Source organism: Ambystoma mexicanum, chromosome 3q (genome assembly GCF_040938575.1).
Source record: "Ambystoma mexicanum isolate Mex_15411 chromosome 3q, UKY_AmexF1_1, whole genome shotgun sequence".
In the NCBI taxonomy this organism is placed as follows: Eukaryota; Metazoa; Chordata; class Amphibia; order Caudata; family Ambystomatidae; genus Ambystoma; species Ambystoma mexicanum.
The window spans coordinates 745,898,074-745,918,310 of NC_090926.1; the positions used below are offsets into that span (position 1 = coordinate 745,898,074).

General features: G+C 50.8%; 1 protein-coding gene across 1 annotated transcript; it reads left to right on the top strand.

Moving 5' to 3' along the window:
- The first annotated feature begins 209 nt into the window (after positions 1–209).
- FOXJ1 (forkhead box J1) lies at positions 210–19,407 on the top strand. Its single transcript, XM_069654705.1, has 3 exons — positions 210–641; positions 8,971–9,565; positions 16,143–19,407. Exons 2-3 carry the CDS (start codon positions 9,026–9,028, stop codon positions 16,959–16,961), a joined length of 1,359 nt encoding a protein of 452 aa, XP_069510806.1. The 5' UTR covers positions 210–641; positions 8,971–9,025; the 3' UTR covers positions 16,962–19,407.
- Positions 19,408–20,237: the final 830 nt, after the last annotated feature.

Here is a 20,237-nt window from a genome sequence, read left to right on the forward strand (position 1 = left end):
CCCACCCAACCCGCTACCTCTCCTCCTCTCTCCTTGCAGCCTCTGGGGCTGTAACTGCTCCGCGGTGATTGAGGCGCTCCATGGAGACGCTCGGCCAATAGCAGGGCTGCAAGCTGTTTACGGAGGCGTGGCGTTACCATGGCTGCCAGGGAAGCCTTCTGCAAATGTTCTCTTGCAGCTACTGGAATAAAAGCTGCTGCCAGAGGGGGCCGAGGCATAACTCCTCCACAGAGGGGCAGAGAAAGGGGCAGGAAGAGCCTGATTCGAGACCTGCCTGGTTCATAGCCTTCTGCAGCAGCATCATCACTGAGGCAGCTCCCCCAAGGGAAGGGCACTGGGCTGGCAGGGGTCTCCCTGCATAGGGTTCACCAGGATAAGGCGCCACCCCAGGGAAAACAGCACAGCCGGGACCCCCGGGAGAATAACCCACGGCACCCGCAGCAATCCAAAGGGAGAGGCTACTCCACAGAAGGGGAAACTGCCCACCAGGCGAGCAGTAACCAACCAGCAAGCGCTGCTCCGGGGGGAAAGGAGACCATCCAGGGCCCACGCCACAGGACTGGGGGGCACCATATGAGAAGCCGCAGCTCTGCGCGCTCTGCCCGAGGCGCAGCAGACCCCTCCACAGAGCTCCGACACAGGTGAGCGGCAGGCATCCGTATTCCTAGGCACCTGCACCAGTAGCGGGGTGTCTGGTCCAGCATGACCCCTACCAGGCACCCTCCTCTGCAGGACCGCGCGCACCTCAAGATATGAATGAATATTTAGTTCTCCGTCCTCTTGGCTATTTCTATTCACACAATGAGGTTGTTGGTCGTAAAATTGAACATTATAGTTTTTCTTCATAAAGCAGCCGCTGGCGTGTTTTATCCCTCTCAATAACGGCACACTGCCCTGCCATGAACGCAGCCGAGATTGTACATGTGTGTTGGAATGATGGTTCGAATTATTATATACAAGTCCGTCATTTAAAGGGTTCGGATTTAATTTTTAACTGGAGACTTTTGTATTGTTTCAAGGCGTTATCAAGTTTGTGTGACTTGTGCCAAATGTAGGTAAATATATACTACGTCTTTAGAAATCTAGTGCGAGCCAGAAGGCGATGTTATACGTTTTAAGCCATTACACATGTTTTTTTATGCCTCGGTATAAAGGACTGAGTGACGTTGGTTGGCTTTGCTCATAATGCAACGGAATGTCGCATTTGTAACGCTTCTTATGTCATTATTTCTGAAATCTAATTGTAGTACATTTTGCGGTGTTGTTTTTTAGCAAGCTCTGCAAAAAATGTACTGGCCGCCACACCGTGTTTTACAAGTTGTTAAAATATGACTTTTTGTGGGTGCGGGGGGGGGGGTATACTCAATTGAAACGGGCGAGATTCCCAGTAGTGTGTGCCGTTTTGTATATTCTGGACACGGAAGCTGCGAGAAATATGTTACTTTTCCGTTAGTTCCTATGTGTGCGTCGCTCGATTGGCCCGAGGCGAACAGGTGCCGTTTCGGAACTGTGCTATTTCTTCGCTGGCAAGTTCATGAGAAATGCAACGTTTTCACATGTATGAGGAGAACAGCCACCATTTTTAACAGACCGTTTGACATTCAGGTCAGGAAAATGTATGTGTAAACTGAATTAGCAATGCCCCCCCCCCCACAACGCCCCCAGAAATACAAGTGCTCTTAATGCTGCTAAAACGAAGGGAAGGGGGACGCGGCAGATCGCGAAAGTGGGTCTGTGATGGATCCCCTGTTTAATTCTAGACGCACGTCACTGCTGAACCCCTGTTTTGGCTCCTGCGCAGGGAGGGCTAGAGAGGGAGGGGGGCAGCGGGGAGCCGCCGCTAGCTGGCAAAACACGAGTAAACAGAGACGGGGGGGCGCCGTATTAAATGGGCCCAGCGGGGAACTCAGCCCGAGGGGCTTCGGGGAAGTGGCGGGGCAAGGAGCGGGCTCCGCAGGCACTCCCTGCCACCCACCTAGGGACCGGTGGCTAGAAGACGGGCCGCCGCGGGGGTGTCAAATGGACCCAGTCGGGGTGCCGTAGCCCGGCGAGGGTAGGGGGCCAGGTTCCAATTACACCGACCTATCCGCCTGAGCACTGATTCCATGGGGATTCAGTACTCCTGGAAGCCGAAGAAGCCCCTTTCAGCGGGGCCGTAAAATCCCGCAGCAGTAAATACCACAGTGCGGGTGGGGGAGGGGAGGTGTTAGCAGTCCAGAGAAGGTTCCAGAAGTGCTTTATTTGCAGAGGCCGCAGCGGAGCTGGCCCGTAGCTGACGCTCAGGGCAACTGACTCTGAAGCCTGAAGGGGAGCGCGGCTGCTGCTTTAGGTCCCTGTCTCGCGTATGCACTCAATCACCCTTCCTCGTGCCCCCGCACTCTGAAGTTAGATTCTTCCTAAATTCACCCGCTCTCCCTCCCGATTCCCTCCACCGCGTCACCACATATTTTCCACTAATTGGGCAACTCAAATTAACTACAGTCTGCAGATTTGTTGGGGACCGACCTATATAAACCTCAACTATAGGCCCAGACATGGGTTCATGCTTGTAACCATAACGTTGCAGCTACTGTGTTCTTAATGCTTCATTTCCAAGGCCACCCATCCAGAGATGATCCGAAAAGGACCTGATTTATTCGTGACTATTCCTAAAACCACTGAACAGGTGTTCGCTGTGGGGAAGTCCACAGATTGGGGCAAGCTCTGCATATCGGACATATTTGCTGAAATCAAGTTCTGCTACCCCCAGGGTCCTGCAATCCCCGCAGAGCCCAAGGAGGTTAATATTCACTGACTGCCCCGATCCTGATCAAAGACTGCAGAAAGCCAGAATGACTGAACTCGTGTTTGGGCATGGTTGTTGCTGATTTATCAAGGGGATACCGTTATAGGCCAGGAGTATGTTTGGCTCTCCAGATGTTTTGGACCACAACTCCATCCCCCCTGCAATAGTCAATGGTGAGAGATTATGGGTGCTGTAGTCCAAAACCACCTGGAGAGCCAGAGGTTGCAGTCACCTGATATGGGTAATCAAAAATCATTTCCGAGAATGACTGACGTATTTTAACCAATCAAAAGCCTAGAATCTTTATATACATATCTCAAATATATTTTCAAACTTGTAAAGGTATGAACTTCTTTGGGGAAATATGTAAACATTGTGACAACTGAAGCCTCAATAGCAGCGACTCCACCCCATTAATTGGGGCTTTTTGATGTGGGCAGCGGAGAGACCCAGGATGGGGACTGGGGTAGACTATTCACTGCCCTCACACGTTGAGGGCCCTTTAACACCCATGTAATGTGTGCTCCCATTACACTAGATCCTCACTCTTCCATCCTACTTCTTAGATCTCACCCGCTTCTTCACTCTTCCATCCCACTGCTTAGATCCCACCCGCTTCTTCACTCTTCCATCCTACTTCTTAGATCTCACCCGCTTCCTCACTCTTCCATTCTACTTCTTAGATCTCACCCACTTCCTCACTCTTCCATCCTACTTCTTAGATCTCATCCACTTCCTCGCTCTTCCACCCTTCTTCTTAGACCTCACCCACTTCCTCACTCTTCCACCCTACTTCTTAGATCTCACCTGCTTCCTCGCTCTTCCATCCTACTTCTTAGATCTCACCCACTTCCTCGCTCTTCCACCCTACTTCTTAGACCTCACCCACTTCCCCTACTTCTTAGATCTCACCGCTTCCTCACTCTTCCATCCTACTTCTTAGATCTCACTGCTTCCTCACTCTTCCATCCTACTTCTTAGACCTCACCCACTTCCCCTACTCCTTAGATCTCACCCACTTCCTCACTCTTCCATCCTACTTCTTAGATCTCACCCGCTTCCTCACTCTTCCATCCTACTTCTTAGATCTCACCTGCTTCCTCACTCTTCATCCCACTTCTTAGATCTTACCCGCTTCTTCACTCTAACATCCTACTTCTTAGATCTCACCCGGTTCCTCACTCTTCCATCCTACTGCTTAGATCTCACCCACTTCCTCACTCTTCCACCCTACTTCTTAGATATCACCCGCTTCCTCACTCTTCCATCCTACTTCTTAGATATCACCAGCTTCCTCACTCTTCCATCCTACTTCTTAGATCTCACCCACTTCCTCGCTCTTCCAGCCTTCTTCTTAGACCTCACCCACTTCCTCACTCTTCCACCCTACTTCTTAGATCTCACCCGCTTCCTCACTCTTCCATCCTACTTCTCAGATCTCACCCACTTCCTCGCTCTTCCATCCTACTTCTTAGACCTCACCCATTTCCCCTACTTCTTAGATCTCACCCGCTTCCTCACTCTTCCATCCTACTTCTTAGATCTCACCTGCTTCCTCACTCTTCCATCCTACTTCTTAGATCTCACCTGATTCCTCACTCTTCCATCCTATTTCTTAGACCTCTTCCCTACTCCTTAGATCTCACCCACTTCCTCGCTCTTCCATCCTACTTCTTAGACCTCACCCACTTCCCCTACTTCTTAGATCTCACCCGCTTCCTCACTCTTCCATCCTACTTCTTAGATCTCACCCGCTTCCTCACTCTTCCATCCTACTTCTTAGATCTCACCTGCTTCCTCACTCTTCATCCCAATTCTTAGATCTCACCCGCTTCTTCACTCTAACATCCTACTTCTTAGATCTCACCCGGTTCCTCACTCTTCCATCCTACTGCTTAGATCTCACCCACTTCCTCACTCTTCCACCCTACTTTTTAGATATCACCCGCTTCCTCACTCTTCCATCCTACTTCTTAGATCTCACCCTCTTCCTCGCTCTTCCACCCTTCTTCTTAGACCTCACCCACTTCCTCACTCTTCCACCCTACTTCTCAGATCTCACCCACTTCCTCGCTCTTCCATCCTACTTCTTAGACCTCACCCACTTCCCCTACTTCTTAGATCTCACCCGCTTCCTCACTCTTCCATCCTACGTCTTAGATCTCACCTGCTTCCTCACTCTTCATCCCACTTCTTAGATCTCACCCGCTTCTTCACTCTAACATCCTACTTCTTAGATCTCACCCGCTTCCTCACTCTTCCATCCTACTGCTTAGATCTGACCCACTTCCTCACTCTTCCACCCTACCTCTTAGATATCACCCGCTTCCTCACTCTTCCATCCTACTTCTTAGACCTCACCCACTTCCTCACTCTTCCAAACGACTTCTTACGCTCTCAAAACATCTGGCCACCCTGGGTCTCACACATGTCTGACTGTGTACACCCAACATTTGATAATCTGGGTCTTATCAACAACTGTGGCCGACCATGATTCGATTAACCGCTGTCCGCACTCTACCACCCTGGCTATCACCGCTGCTTCAGACTTCAATGCAGGTTCTCATCCTTTCCTCACCCAGCCACCCTGCACTTCATCCATGTCTAAGTCTTCCCACCTTCTCGCCGATGCCTCCACCCATCTTCATTGGGTCTCACCCCTGCCTCATTGGCATCCACCCTAGTTTCTATGTGTGCCGGAGTCTCACCCTGGGTATCGCCCAGCTCTCTACCAGCCTGGGTCAACGCCCTTTATCCCTGGATCCCATCCCCAGTCTCTCCACCTGGGCTGTCACTTGTACCTCAGCCCTCCATTGGATCTCATGTGTACCTACCTGTGTTGGGTTGCCCATGTCTTCCGTCTGTGTGCGGGCTCTTGCTCTTTGGATCCCACCAGGTCCTTCACACTGCAAGGCTGAGTGTCACCCTCTCTCCACTCACCCTCATACCCCCCTGATCTCACACATTTTAAGGCTCTGCTCCTCTGTGTCTTGCTGCCTTTCGTTACCCCTTCTACTCTGGGAGCTTGGGCCACCCCATCCCCGCTCCTCCCCCGTTTATTCCAGGCTTCTCCTGTGTCAGGCCAGAGGTGGGGCTCAACTACGCCCCAACGTCTGCCATCAGGATCTCACATATTTGCTTCCCATGTCCCCTCTGTGAGGTTTCAGCCACCCCTGTGACTGTTGTTTTTGGCAGTGTGGGTGACTCTCACTGGTGTGGGAGCCAGACTCATAGATGACTCCCTTTCTGCGAAATGTCCCCCCCCCCATTCCCCCCGACTGCTGCGTTCGGGCACTGTGCGTGACCACCCAACGGTGTGGCAGCCATGGGCATCGTTAATTCTCCTCTGGGATATTGCACCAGAGCGCCACTGCTGCTTGCAGGCAGTGAGCGTTACCCCACTGCTGAGGGAGACAGCTCAGCACGCCTGTGAGGTTTCCCCTGCTGCTTGCAGGCAGTGTGCGTGACCCCACTGTTGTGGGAGACAGCTCAGCACGCCTGTGAGGTTTCCCCTGCTGCTTGCAGGCAGTGTGCGTGACCCCACTGCTGTGGGAGACAGCTCAGCACGCCTGTGAGGTTCCCCTGCTGCTTGCAGCCAGTGTGCGTGGCCCCACTGCCTGCTGCTTGCAGGCTGTGTGCGTGACCCCACTGCTGTGGGAGACAGCTCAGCACGCCTGCGAGGTTCCCCTGCTGCTTGCAGGCAGTGTACGTGACCCCACTGCTGTGGGAGACAGCTCAGCACGCCTGTGAGGTTTCACCTGCTGCTTGCAGGCAAGTGTGCGTGACACCCACTAGTGTGGTAACCAGGGTCGCATTGGGGGTACCAAAGCCAAATGGTCAGTTTGGAAATAACTCTAAAACGGAGGAAGTGGCCACGAAATGCAGTTTTCTATATGGTCCTACATATTAATTCATGATGTGTTTTAGTATGCAAAGTAATGGATGTATACAGAACACAGGGGCTCAGCCTCGGACCATATCGTTTTGGCCCCCAAACCACAAGCCCCCAAAGCCCCAGTGCTGCATGCCGTTCTCTCCTGTGGATATGCCAGCTTCCGGGACATTCAGCATGGGGCTCTGGACACCATCCAATAGCTCGCAGAAAGCGTTGCTTAAGGGCTGTTTATGACTGAATGTACGCATGCTAATCTCGGTATAGTGTGGCCAGTCGAGCCCCACCTATGCACGTAGTGGTGGGGGTTAAACTCCATGTACCGGTGCACGTGGCAGCCGACGTGTGGCAGCCAGGACAGGGCGACCGCCCAAGTCGACGTTCACATTGCCCGGAGGCTTCTGGCCGTTCACACAGTTTGAGTTCCTCTCGGAGACGATGACGCAAGGTGTTCCCAGGGAGGTCCCTAGGCACCTGTATCCTGGCAATGCCGCCATCCCTGGTTCCGTGTGCGCCCGTGGCACGGTCCCTCTCACCCGCGTGCGCGGCCACATTTCTGCTTCGAGCCGGGCACCATTGCTCAGGAATGTTCCACCCTGAAGGTGGCCCTTGCTTCTACCCCAAAGTTGGCACAGACAGCAAGGTGCTTCGACCGCACTGGTGACAGAGACAGCAAGATCGTTTCCCAGAAATGACACAGGAAACTGCTCCCATCCCAGCGGTGTCCCGTCCCGTGTGGCAGGGTGTCGCCCCCATGATGGCGGTGCAGGAGAAAGGATGCTCCTATCCCAGCGGTGTCCCGTGTGGCAGGGTGTCGCCCCCATGATGGCGGTGCAGGAGAAAGGATGCTCCTATCCCAGCGGTGTCCCGTGTGGCAGGGTGTCGCCCCCATGATGGCGGTGCAGGAGGAAGGATGCTCCCATCACAGCAGTGTCATGGGTGGTATCAGGGTGTCAGAGGGCTCGTGCAGGAGGGTACCCATTTCTCGTGGGTGGCCCACGCCGGGCCTTCATCCCTGCACAGTTTGTGGGTACTTCCACCCGAGGTTTGCACATCAAGTGTGTTCCCATCCTGGAGGTGGTGGGGAGTGGCCTGCCCCCCTCTTCCATAGAAGGCACTAGAGGCATCGATCACTTCTGAGTACAGCCACCCGAGGTCAGCACGGGCACCTGGAACTCTTAGTGCAGTTTCCCACCTTAATACACGAGGGATGTGGTGTCTGTAAAGGTTAACGCAGGGCACTTTTGTTTCCTAACGTGCAGAAGTCATCAACTGCTCTTCAATAAACCGTACACACGTGGTCTGATGCCCTTACGCAGCATGTACTATTGAGAAGCACATCTATCACACTGCACACGTCCCTGCGTTCTTTCCAAGTGTGTTAGGGTTGGGGAGGAGCTGGCCAGATATCATGGATACAGCCTCTTGCATGGTAAGTAAGTGCCCCCAGGCAGAGCCGGCCTTAGGGCAGGGTGGCCCGGGCGACATCCCGGGGCGCCATGCCCCACCAGGGCACCATTAGCCCAAGCCACGCCAGCTCGGGAGAGTCTTTTAAGGGCTCCCCCGAGCTGGCGTAGTGGGAGAAGGCGCGGCAGGTGCGCTTATGTTATTAAATGTGCCTGTGACGGCGGGCGCATTTAATAACAATAGGGTGCTGATAGCACCCTATTCACGTGAAGATTACTTCCCTGCTCCCATGTGGGAGCGAGGAGGTTTTCCTGGAATATGACGCTCATGCATTAGCATGAGCGTCCTATTCCAGTGATAAACCCCGTGAGAGGTGCCGGAGCAGGGAGGGACAAAACAAATGTGGTGCTCCTGAGCCCGCCCCCAACCGCCCCCCCTAGACCAGGGGCACGCAGGGAGGGGGGCACCAATTCGCCCAGCGCGCTGCTGCCTCTAAGGCCGGCCCTGCCTGCCCCCAGGAGTGCTTGCCACAGTTACTCATATGGCAGGCTTGTCTTGTAGGTGTGGGCACACTCAGGCCTGGCCAGTAGACCTAGGATAGTTGGCTACACGTTAGTGTTGCGTTCTGCGGTGGTCAGTCAAATACAATTTGTCAAGTACAGTGGGACAGTCATTCACTTGTCATTGCTGATGGGGGGCGAGAGTTTGTCCCATAACAGGATGGGGCTGCGTCAGCTTCACTTGGGTGTCAATCTCCGATTCAGGCAGATTTCATTCATGTGGTTTTAATGTCAGGACTATGGTTCGTTCATGTGTAAAGCTTGTCTGTTGCAGTGCACTGCCTTCTATCCTGGCTTACATCTTCCTTTCCTGCCTCTCGTTGCAGGTGCCAGCTGCACCCGGAGCACCCGAGTGCCCAGGGCACCCCACCAAACTCCTAGATGTTGGACCTGCCCATCCTGGCTGCCCCAGACATGGCTGAGAGCTGGATGAGCGTGCAGGGGGCGAATGAAGACAACCAGGACAGCGGCATGGGCGACACGCTGAGCCTGGATGACAGTCTAACCAGCCTGCAGTGGCTTCAGGAGTTTTCCATCATCAACGCCAATGTGGGCAAGGCCCCGGCAGGAACCGGCGGCCCTACCGACCCCCACGGTTACAGCAATGTGCCTGGCTCTGTGGCGCCAAGCTCTCCATTGGCAGGGGACTCGGCCTGCATGGGCATGCCACACACTCCTGGCAAGCCCATCTCTTCTTCCACCACAAGGGCAGCCTATCCGTGTAGCTTTGGCGGCCCACCACCGCCCCAAGAGGACGTGGACTACAAGACAAACCCCCACATTAAGCCACCATACTCGTACGCCACTCTTATCTGCATGGCCATGCAGGCCAGCAAGAAGGCCAAGATCACTCTGTCTGCCATCTACAAGTGGATAACGGACAACTTCTGCTACTTCCGACACGCTGACCCCACCTGGCAGGTAAGGTACCAGGGCGCGCTATCTTGCTCAGTCCAACCACGGCACGCACTCTTTTAGAGATGTACACCTCTGCTTAGGACCAGGCCAGGGTGTGAAGCTCATTATCACTTGTTTCTATCGCTTGATTCTTGTACTTGTAGTTTTGCTGCTCGCAGTAAATAGTCAAGATTACAAGTACCAGAATGCCAAAAAAAAATACATGATTTACCAACATGACATGGATAACTTGAGCTCTCTGCGGCCTGCTCCCAAATGCACCAAGGGACACCAGTCTGATGCCAGTACTCCTTTTCAGGGAGCTCCCATATTCTCTCTTCCACATGCTGGGTTCCCACTGAATCCTTATAAACTGCTTTTTTGTGTATATGATACTACAGAGCGCAACAGTTTTAGGTTCTAAAACACAAGTATAGTATGTCCTCTCCAGGTGTTTTAGTTGACCTCTATGAATTCGGCAGCTGGTACAGAATAACCTCCAGAGTTCTTTCCAATGTTGTAGGCCCACACCCCCCTCTCCACCCACCCGGTAAATCTTGGAGCCTGGATCAAGAGAGTGGAAACACTATACTAAAACTCTTCTCCTGTGCTCACCCGTGCCGGGGCACAGGCCTTTAAGCAGCTCCTAGGGATTTCGTAGTTCCCAGTTCTGGGTGATCAAACACTCCAGGTAAGCCTCTGGTTCTGAAGGATTGTCATACAGGGAGGTGGGTCCTTGCAGTGGTACAGGCCTGGGCCTTCCACACAGGACTCTAGATACTGCTGTGCTCACACGCTGCTCCAGATGGGCGATTGTGCTGTGGTACATGGCAGGTACATTATGCCAGGGAGCTTTGGAAGCTGCAGTGCTAACACTCTGCTGCACAGGGGTCCACTGCAATGGTACAGGCTATGGGAGCTGATTTGCTGACTTTCTGCTGCAAGGGGTACCAGTGCTACAACATGCTGTGTACATGATACATGCCTTCCCCCTGGCAATGTGGGAGCTACTGTGCTCACACCCTGTTAAGAGTGGCGCCTGGCACAGAGGTGCAGGCCGAGTCACTCCAGCATGGGAATTGTGCAGGCGGCTATGCTCGCCTCTCACCGCATAAAGTGCCTATGTAGTAATGCAGGCCAGGTCCACCAATCACCCTTTCATTACACGGGAAACAATGGTAGGCTCCAATATGATTCACTTTCCTGTGGGGTCCGTCCTGGTTTTGGAGTGTTTTCAGCAGGTCACACCGGTCCCACTTCTGGATCGCCTCTTGAGGAATCAAATCAAGTGTCAGCTATACATTCGATGTCATACCTTTCCGTATCCAAAAATGGGTCCCAACTGTTCCGGCAGCCGCGGAAGGACGCAGGACTTCTGTGTGGAAAGGGAGCTCGAGAGATAGGTTGACATTGTTGACGCCACCGGAAGTTGGGGAACATAGAGAGGCAGGCCAGGAAGTCAGGAAGCTGAGGGGCAGGGAATCAGGAAATAAAAGAGACGGGGAACAAGGAAACCGGGGACAGAATAATGCGGGACAGTACATTGGTAATCCTGTGGAGGGGTAAAATCAATACAGAAACCTAAGGCGGCCTGGCAGGAAATAGGGGACAGGAGCTCTGGGAGCAAAAGCTGGCGACACATACCGTTTCCACAGGGTGGCGGTCTAGTAAAATCAGGCACCACAGGGAAGGGAGGCAGACTATTTAAGCGAGGATGGAGGTCGACTAGGAAATCAAGAGCTGGGGGCAGAGGGAATCAGCATGCCGGTGACTGATCTTCCCGAATCAGAATATCACCTGAGTTCCTTCTACACTAATCCACCAAGTGCAGCAATAGTACCCTTTTTGCCAGGAAAGTGCTGCTCAGTGCCCCCCCATTGGTTGTGGTAAGGATCCAGTGCCCATCCATCTTCTGCACCCACATTCGGAGTGTACCTAAGCCGTTTGCGTATTTTTCTAATGGTGGCATGTAAGACTGGCATACACACAAGGCTCCTTCGTGTCTCCAGGGAGCATTTGCCATCAATCCACTACTTCGCTGGCCACCCCCTTCCAAACGATCTGCCATATTTTTCAAATAACTAAGCCATGTTTCAGGACTACAGACCAGTCCCTGAGGGCACTGTGGGGATGCGCAGACTGGCTCAGGTGATTGATGCCATGGGAAGAGAGCACATGAAGCACGGATGCTTCTGTGTGCTAGGATTCTGTTCTGGAGGTCTCACCTGATAGGCAGAAGAATGCCCAGGTGAGCAGGAACCCACCAGCCCACTTCTCCACTGGTAAAATGGCTGATGGCACAATAGACTAGTCTAACCTTGAGGACAGGATGGTGAACCAAACTGAAAAGAGTCCCAAGTGCAGGGTTATGGCCAATGTCGGGGGTTCGTATTCACAGACCACATTGACAGTGGCAAGATTGGAATGGAAGGGGTGTGTGATCCACTGAGGTCATAGATAGGGAGACACTGATCACTGAGGCGGGGTGCAGGAACAGGTGTCACTGACCCACACCCGAGTTATCAGCCCACGGTGAAGCCGAGGGGGCCCAAGGAGGGTAAGGGACGACAAGCCACGTCCCAGGGCTGTAATGCCATTGCAATATGCCAAAAATCACAAACATAGGTTCACACACTACAGACGCACATTAACACAGGTGGAGAGTTCCTTGCAGTGAGCATGTTCCAGGTAGAATATTGGCACAGGGAGACACTGAGCACTGAGGCGGAACGTTGGGAGGGAAACACCAAGCTCCATAAGTCTTAGCGCCCTGGGATCGGTGCAATTACTGGGCATTAGGTGCCCAGAACCCCGACTTAACGACCCGAGCAAACCAAGGGCATTAAGGAGGGCTTTGGGAACCTAATTCCCAGGAATTCCACCCACCTGTGGGTGCTCAGTTTATTAGCTCCCAGGGGCAGCCCAAAAGAGAGTACATTCTGATTGCGGCAGCCCCTCTACACGGCACATTCAGGGGAACATGGCAGCACGGGGGATGCTGCCTTGGACCTGTTGGCATGGCATGTAACGTGCAGATGTGCCTGGCACGGGAGCACTGGGAGCTTGAATAAGGGTTTGCCAGCACTGAGGCCCAGTTAGGAGCGTCTAGCCAGCGCAGTACAGGTGAGGGACACGGACAAGCAGTCCCAGTCGCTGAGGACCGCTGCAGCAGGGAGCTCTCTGAGTGGCCTAGAGCAAAGATTCCAAGCAAATTCTGGTCTTGATTGGCTGAGCCCAGTGCAACGTTCCTTCAGGGGTGATGACAGTGGCTGAGGCCCTCTGCACACCAACTGTTTACAAGGGATCACCAACACTCCAATGTTGGCATATTTCAGCTTTATAGACCCTGCCAGAGGACCCTACCAGGCGTTATGGCCCGTCAAGACGGAGTTAAAGGCCCAATCGCATTAAGAACATTTAATAAGGTTTCCGGGTCCATAACGTCCGGTAGGACCCAAGGACCTGGTCTATAAAGCTATTATAACCTTTGTCATAGTACAGAAAAAGGGACCAATGGGGCATACATGGTGGCTTCAAATCATGTCTTTTAGCTCTAAGATGGGGGTTCTTTTCTTCCTGCGGGTAACCCCCATTCCCCTTTTGGTATTGCTATTAACATGGAAAGGCGGGGGCCAATTGGTCCATTTTAAATGTGCCTGAGCAGTCGTGTGGATTTGGCTCAGTGCACATAGGCGGTGCCTGTTAACTGTACATGCATCTGCCTGGGCAGTTGCAGGGAATGGGCTACTGCCACTAGCGCTGGAATGTGGCATTCCGAACAGTCTGGATCGACCAGTTTTTAGAGCCTGCAGATTGTCCAATGAGAGAGCCAGCTGAGCATTCCAAGGGCCCTAATGTATGTAGAACGCGAATGGAAGGCAGCGTACAAGGAAAACAATATCCGTATTTGAGTAAAAAGGAAACAGAGAAAGGCATCTCAGGAAGGCTTCAGGAATGACAAGAGGAGAGAACTCCGCTGGTTCACAGTCAAAATGGGTCACGGCGGTGACTTGGAGGGGGTTACTTAGCACTGGGCAACGGGAAGCAAAGAGCCAAGTTTCCTAGGACTCGTGCCATGGCTGTCTCCAAGCTGATATTTGTCAGAGGGAGCAGGATGGTGGTGTTGGCGGCGGTGGGGGCTGCCTACGTTCAGAAATGCCTGAACCATTGAAGAGAGATGAAAGACCCCCGAGGTGCCCACCAGCTTCTGGGAACAGTCTCAGAGTTTTAATTAAATGTGTAAAAAAAAAAAAAAAGTAAATAGTTTTGCGAGCTTGCCCTGGCCCCCCGCAGATGCAGGTGGTAGCAGGCAGGAATGATAAATATGTTAACTGGCCGGGTAATAATCAACTTTGGGTAGTGCTGGCTGAGAGCAGAGGGGGCTGAGGGGGGAGGAAGCGGGGGCTCCGGGGAGAGCTGTGCAGGCCAGTGACCCTTAGTAAATTTCATTAAATAGCAAATCCTGAATCGCCGAGGAATACGGAATTCCTGGGGCTCTTGGGACGGCGGTGGGAGTGTTGTCCCATTCTCCGTGCCTGGCTGCCTTCCACCAGTCGGTATCCTCCTTGCTTCCTCTGTCTCTCGGTGCACTCTCTTATTGTTACTCTCCTCTTCCTTCCATCGCTTTCTCTTCTCCCTCCTTTATGTTTCTTTCTTATTATTTTACTGTTTATTCTCCCTCCGTCTCTGTGCTCCCTACTCCAACTTTGCTTTCTCTTGCTCACTCTTCTTTCACGTATCCTTTTTAATCGTCCGTTCTGTTTCCCTGCTTTCTTTCCCTCCTTCCTTTTCTATCCCCCTTTTCTCATTTCTTCTTTATCCAAACTCTCTTTCTGTCCAGTTGTCACCAAATTCATCTCGTCTTCAGTAATCGTATTCCCTGTAAACTCTGATGGCACCCCTTAACCTGTATTTGCCACGCAGTGTTTCTTCAGTGCCATGGGTTTCTGCTTTGGCACAATGCCTAGAGTCCCCTTCCCACTGAAGAGTAAGGGCGTGTGCTGCGGCACTGGGCCCCAAAAGCAGTGCATGCAAGGATCAGGCAGCATGTTCTTCATGCACCCCACTCGAAGATCCCGGTTCCCAATCCGTTCTCCAGGTGCACGCACAGCCCTCACTTAGTTTATGGCATGAGAGGGCCAGGTATGCAGATCCTCTCTCCCCGGGCTTATTACTGCCCTTTAAAGGCAAGGATGCTGGAAACCAAATGCAAGTAATAACTAAAACTGTCCAACACCCGCAAGGGACCATTGTGGCTCGGATCTCCACGCCAGACCAGAAAAAACTACCAGTACAAGACGCTTCCTTACAATCTGAATAAATTGACACTGGTGTTCACCAAGTGCTTGGCTCCAGTGCTAGCCTTTCTTTGGGAGGACCTGGTTCATTTACTGGACGCTTATATGTGATGGGACCTCCATTGTTTCTCAGCTGAGAAGATCATTTATAACTTAGATGTCAGGCAGGCTATGAACCCCTTCCTCTAAGGGTATTGCCCCATATGTTTCACCTCTTACAGAAAAACAAGCTCAAGAAGGTCCTCATAGAAAACTCATATTGCAAGGTCGATAGTTTCTTAAATTACAAATTGCTACGAGCCTTACAAAACTACCACTCCTTATCTAACATATGTTCCGTGCACCAAAGCCAAGGCGCCATATTTGACTTTTCACCAACATGTGCCTATCACAGAGATTTGTTGGGCGAATATATGGTCTATTCGGCACATCCTTCACTGATAATATTCATTCAACACATTTTCCTGAAGGGATGCTCAATTTGGCCAGGAAACTCTGAAAGGCACATGTACCTGTTGCCTGGCTGTCTGGAGTCACCTCTCTTCCTCAACTCCAACTCTTAAAAGTTGTAAATAAAGGTTAGAGGCAGATGCTATATTCATGGTTAATGAATGTGATTTCATGTCATAGACTCTTTCCTTTTAGCGACAGCAGGAGTGAGGAAACAAACAAGACACCTATGGAGAGAATGCAGGTGGATGTGTACCTTCTGGGGTCACAGTATTCTACATGGGCCTACACTGACCTTGTCACCCGTAAGACTTTAACAACCCAGGAGGGAGTCAAGAGGCTTTCATGAATTGGACATTGGTTCAAATTTAGGATTAGGGATCACAGAGTCAATATTTAGGTCACTTGATCTTCATCTGTAGGAGATCAGGGCCCTCAAGTAACATGACTTGGTGTGTATGCTGCCTGGTAACATGCAGAACTCTTGAGTTGAGCTACAGACGTGTAGAATTTTACTACTGGCCAACTGGACAGTTGGTATGTCCGAACGTTTGCAACAGATTAGTGTGTCCGAAAGGCCAGGTCTTTAAAATGTACTGACCTGTCGCACTGATGGCCACTGCATGAATTTGCCGTGGAGGGCTTCACGCGCCCGCACTCTCAGTTGATTACCTTTCATAACTTCCCATTTGGAGCTTCTATGCAAAAAGCTAGCTTGCTCAGTTAGCAGAAATATTACTGTTTGTTCCTATAATGCAATGTCTATAATTGAATTCTGTCAAAATGTAATATTACAAGTTATTCATTTTTGTGTGATCTGCTCACAGTTTCTCTTTCTCTCTCTTTCCCAATAGAATTCCATCCGCCACAACTTGTCTTTAAACAAGTGCTTCATTAAAGTGCCCAGGGAGAAAGACGAACCTGGAAAGGGGGGATTCTGGAAGATCGACCCCCATTACGCTGACAGACTCATGAACGGTGCAAACAAGAAACGCCGGCTTCCCCCTGTGCAGATCCATCCAGCGTTCACACACGGCCTGGTGTCCAGTGGCGGCCCTGATCCATCCACCTCACCTTGGCTGGGCAATGGGGCACTGAGCATTAGCGTGGAGTCTCAGCAGTTGCTGCAGGAGTTCGAAAATGCCACCAATGACCAGAACTGGAACCCGGCTGACGGCCGGCCGATCCCTCACAAACGCAAACAATCCCTGCCCAAGAGGATGTGCAAGGCCCCCCGCCTCAGCAGCACCCCGCTTCTTACCCAGGAAGAACAAGCAGAGCTGGGCCCGCTCAAGGGCGACTTTGACTGGGAGGCCATATTCGACTCCAGTCTAAATGGCGACGTCACCTCTTTTGACGAGCTGGAGGTGACCCCCCCGGGGAGCCCATCAGCCAGAGCGATGGACCTTACCGTGCAAGGGAAGCACATTAGTTGTCCCCAAGCCTGGAGCGCTGCGGGGCATGATCAAGTGCTGACCGAGTCCAACCAGAACCAGTTAGACTTTGATGAGACATTCTTGGCCACCTCATTCCTCCAGCACCCCTGGGAGGAGGAGGAGGGGGAGAGGAATGATTACCTCTGGCACGCTGTCAACCTGGACCAGTTGTTTGAGCTCGACCTCCCATACCCCCCGGACGTAAATGATTGGGGCCCCATTGGATCCTTCTTATGAGTGGGGGCCCATTAGACAAAAAGGACCTGGGCTCTTGGCCAAGGAGGGGCACCACCCCACCAACCCAACTAGACCTTTATCCACGACTGGGATGGACAGTCGCTATGCTGCTGGAGTTTACAAGGGATTATTAAGAGCTGGGGGGGGGGCTGGGCGTGGGTGGGGGGGATGCACTGTGGGCTCTTATCAAGGGGGAAGATGTGGAACTGCTGGGGTACTTACAAACCCCCAGCTTCTCAAACATTACAAGAGATGGTACTTATAGTTTTTGTACTTATTTTTTTAGAAATGAAAATGTTCAAATGTGTTCTATGTAATTGTATGATTGGGCCAGGCTGCCGTGATTGCTCTGCTTTAGGAGGTTCAATGACGTGTGCCATGTGCTGAAAGATACTCCATGGGAGGACCTGGGGTCCAGGACACGAGAGCACGTGCCATCTCAGCCACGTGCCCCCCGCCCTCCCCAGCATGCTCTGTGTCCAGAGGCGAACAAGCATACACAAATACTAAGAGATTTCCCCAAAAGACTGCTGCAGCTGGAAGGGTATTAGGATTTGGACAGCCAATAGAATGTCAGGTTTTTGATAATAATTGAAGAAAGAAGAAAATATAGCAGCACACCGCTACTACAGACTTTTTTAATAGAGTGTATATATATATAATATATATATATATATATGAATCTTTACCAGAAAACTATATTTTTAGCCACAGCGCGCAATCATTTAGAGACGTTTATGTAAATGGAGAATCAGTGGTGTGTGTACACAAGAAGAAGGCTCCGTGGGAAAAGAGGGGCAGTAAAGAATAAGGGTCGGAAGTGTTAATGTAATCCAGTAAAGGGGAACTGAACATCTGAGAGTGTGAATTAAAATAAATAATAGTTGAATCAGATAACCATGCCCTTTGTGCACTGAGTTAGATGGCTACGCTCCCTCGAAGGTGTTCTTTTAAAGTCCCGGAGTGGTGGCCTTGTACATTGGAGGCTGGTGTGATGGCCTCTTTGGGTAGCTTTTCAGGAGATGGAAGTGCCCCTATGGACCCTGGGGACGAGAAAACACGATTCCAGCACAAAGTGCTTGAAGACCACATTTCCTGCCGAATACATTGGCCACTCCCTTGTGCCCCCACCTGGCTTCCTTCCTGTCATGACACCATGACATTGCTTTTGGTATAGATGAATATAAATAATAAACATGAATACAGGCTTTTTATTTCCTCTCTCTGTTTTCTGGAGAGAGTGATATGAGCCTTTGAAATGACTTTGGCATCTGATTTCCAACCATGCCATAAGGCCCACACCTCTGTTCACAGAAAAGAGGATTTTTCTTTTGGGGGTTTAGTCTTAAAGAGTACACAAACGAATCAAACCGCACTTATGCCAATATACCACACCTGGACACAGTCTAGCCTTTTTCATTGTTTAACTTTCTTTTTAGACTGGGGAAATGAAAGCTATGCTGAAACAAGGAGTGTAGAACTGTAGCCAAAGGACAGGCCTTGTTTTAGAAGCACCCTCCTTTGGCAGCATTCCTTGACTATGGCTAGAGCTGACCTGCATGCAAGGATGCCCTGATGACCTGTAACAGAGGATGTTTATGGGAGGGTTGCACTACAGTCATGGTAGCCCTCCCTATGACCGGTGCCTAGGAAGGTCCTTAGGCTGCTGATTGCCCAAGACCCGCCTTTTGCTTTGTGATGCCTGTTATCTGGGGAGACCTTTAGTCTAAGTGGGACCTGTCCAAGTAGTGCCCTTGTCTAGGGTCAATGTGAGAAGTGTTGGGGAGGTGGGTAACCTTCTGTCTATGGATGATCACTATTGTTGACCTTTGTTTAGTGACTCTCCTTGACTAGGGCTATCCCGAGGCTAAGGTTCCCTCGTGGATATGGTTGAACTGTATTGAGAGCTTTGCCAGGGCTAGGGTTATGTCCAGGTGTGCTTTTTGACCAGTTTCTTGGAAGTCCCGGTGGAATATGAGACCAAGTGTGCGTGGTCAGGATCGGTACAATTCGCAATTTACACTATTTCTCTCAAATACAGCAGGCAGCCCTTTGTAACAGGGGAATACTAACCATTGTGAATAAAGACTTTATTCAGTGCTTTCGTTTTTTGGGGGGGACAAGATGTTACCGAGCTTCTTTTCAAATGTAAAAAGAAAACACCCCAATTCGCCCTGCTCTGAAAAAGCCTGACTACAAGTCCTCCAACGCACAACCTCTTCTGTAAGATAATAAAATGACTGGACTGACTTCATTGTAACACTCAGACCCATGGCATGTGACCTATCGGGAGTGAGCGTGGGCTGTCTTATTTTTCTGTTGTGGGGAAACATGTTTAATTCTACTATTTGTTTGCTTCAGAGGTTGAAACACTGCAAAAAATAAAGTGTGCAATTTATCTTTTTTCCATGAAAAGTAATTTACAATAAACAAATATTTACATAAAGCTGAAATTGTTTTGTGGCTTCTTCAATATTTTGTATGATGTCATAGGTACTTGGCAGCTATTGCATGATATCCTTTATACTGCATGCCTGGAGCATAGGCAAATTTGTCTTATGATATGATAGGTTATTTATAAAGCAGCGCTTAATACCCGAGGTTTCTAAACGCGGATCCCTGTGTTGCTTCGTGTCGTCTTGCTTACAAGGCGAGCACGTTGCTTCTGAGCTATCCTCCTGGGATTATGAGTTCTTCAATATGTTACTGTATCTTATTGGTTCTGGACAGATATTTCATGACATTTTATACTTGGAGCAGAAGATGGCTGATAGACACAGCCTCTCAGCAGTGATATTTTTTGTTTTGATGCCTTTTGAAACCCTGGATAAGAACATCTGAATTACCATTTGGTGGAAACCTGGCTCAGAGGAGCATCTCTGAGGTGGATAACCACCTTAATGGCCGACTGTTCATGTATTTCTACCCCCCCCCCCTGCATTCACCTTAGTGAAACTCTATCTTACTTGTGGGGTACCCCTTTAATTCATCTATTCACTACTGTAAATACGCAGATGACAGATTGTTCTGAGAATTGCCAATCAATCACTTTTAGTTGTGTTTACTATTATTAATTCTCTAATCACATTACACCAATGGGAACAGGCCACCATCCTCAAGCTAAGTGGTAGTAAAACTCAAGTCATGACAAATTTAGGGTATGCAGAGCTTGAGTGCAAAGAATTTTGGCTGTACATCGTGGGAATGTTTCCATGACTTGTTCCTTTTGTTTGAAACTATGGATTCAGTCAGCAAGCAACACTATGGATTCAATCA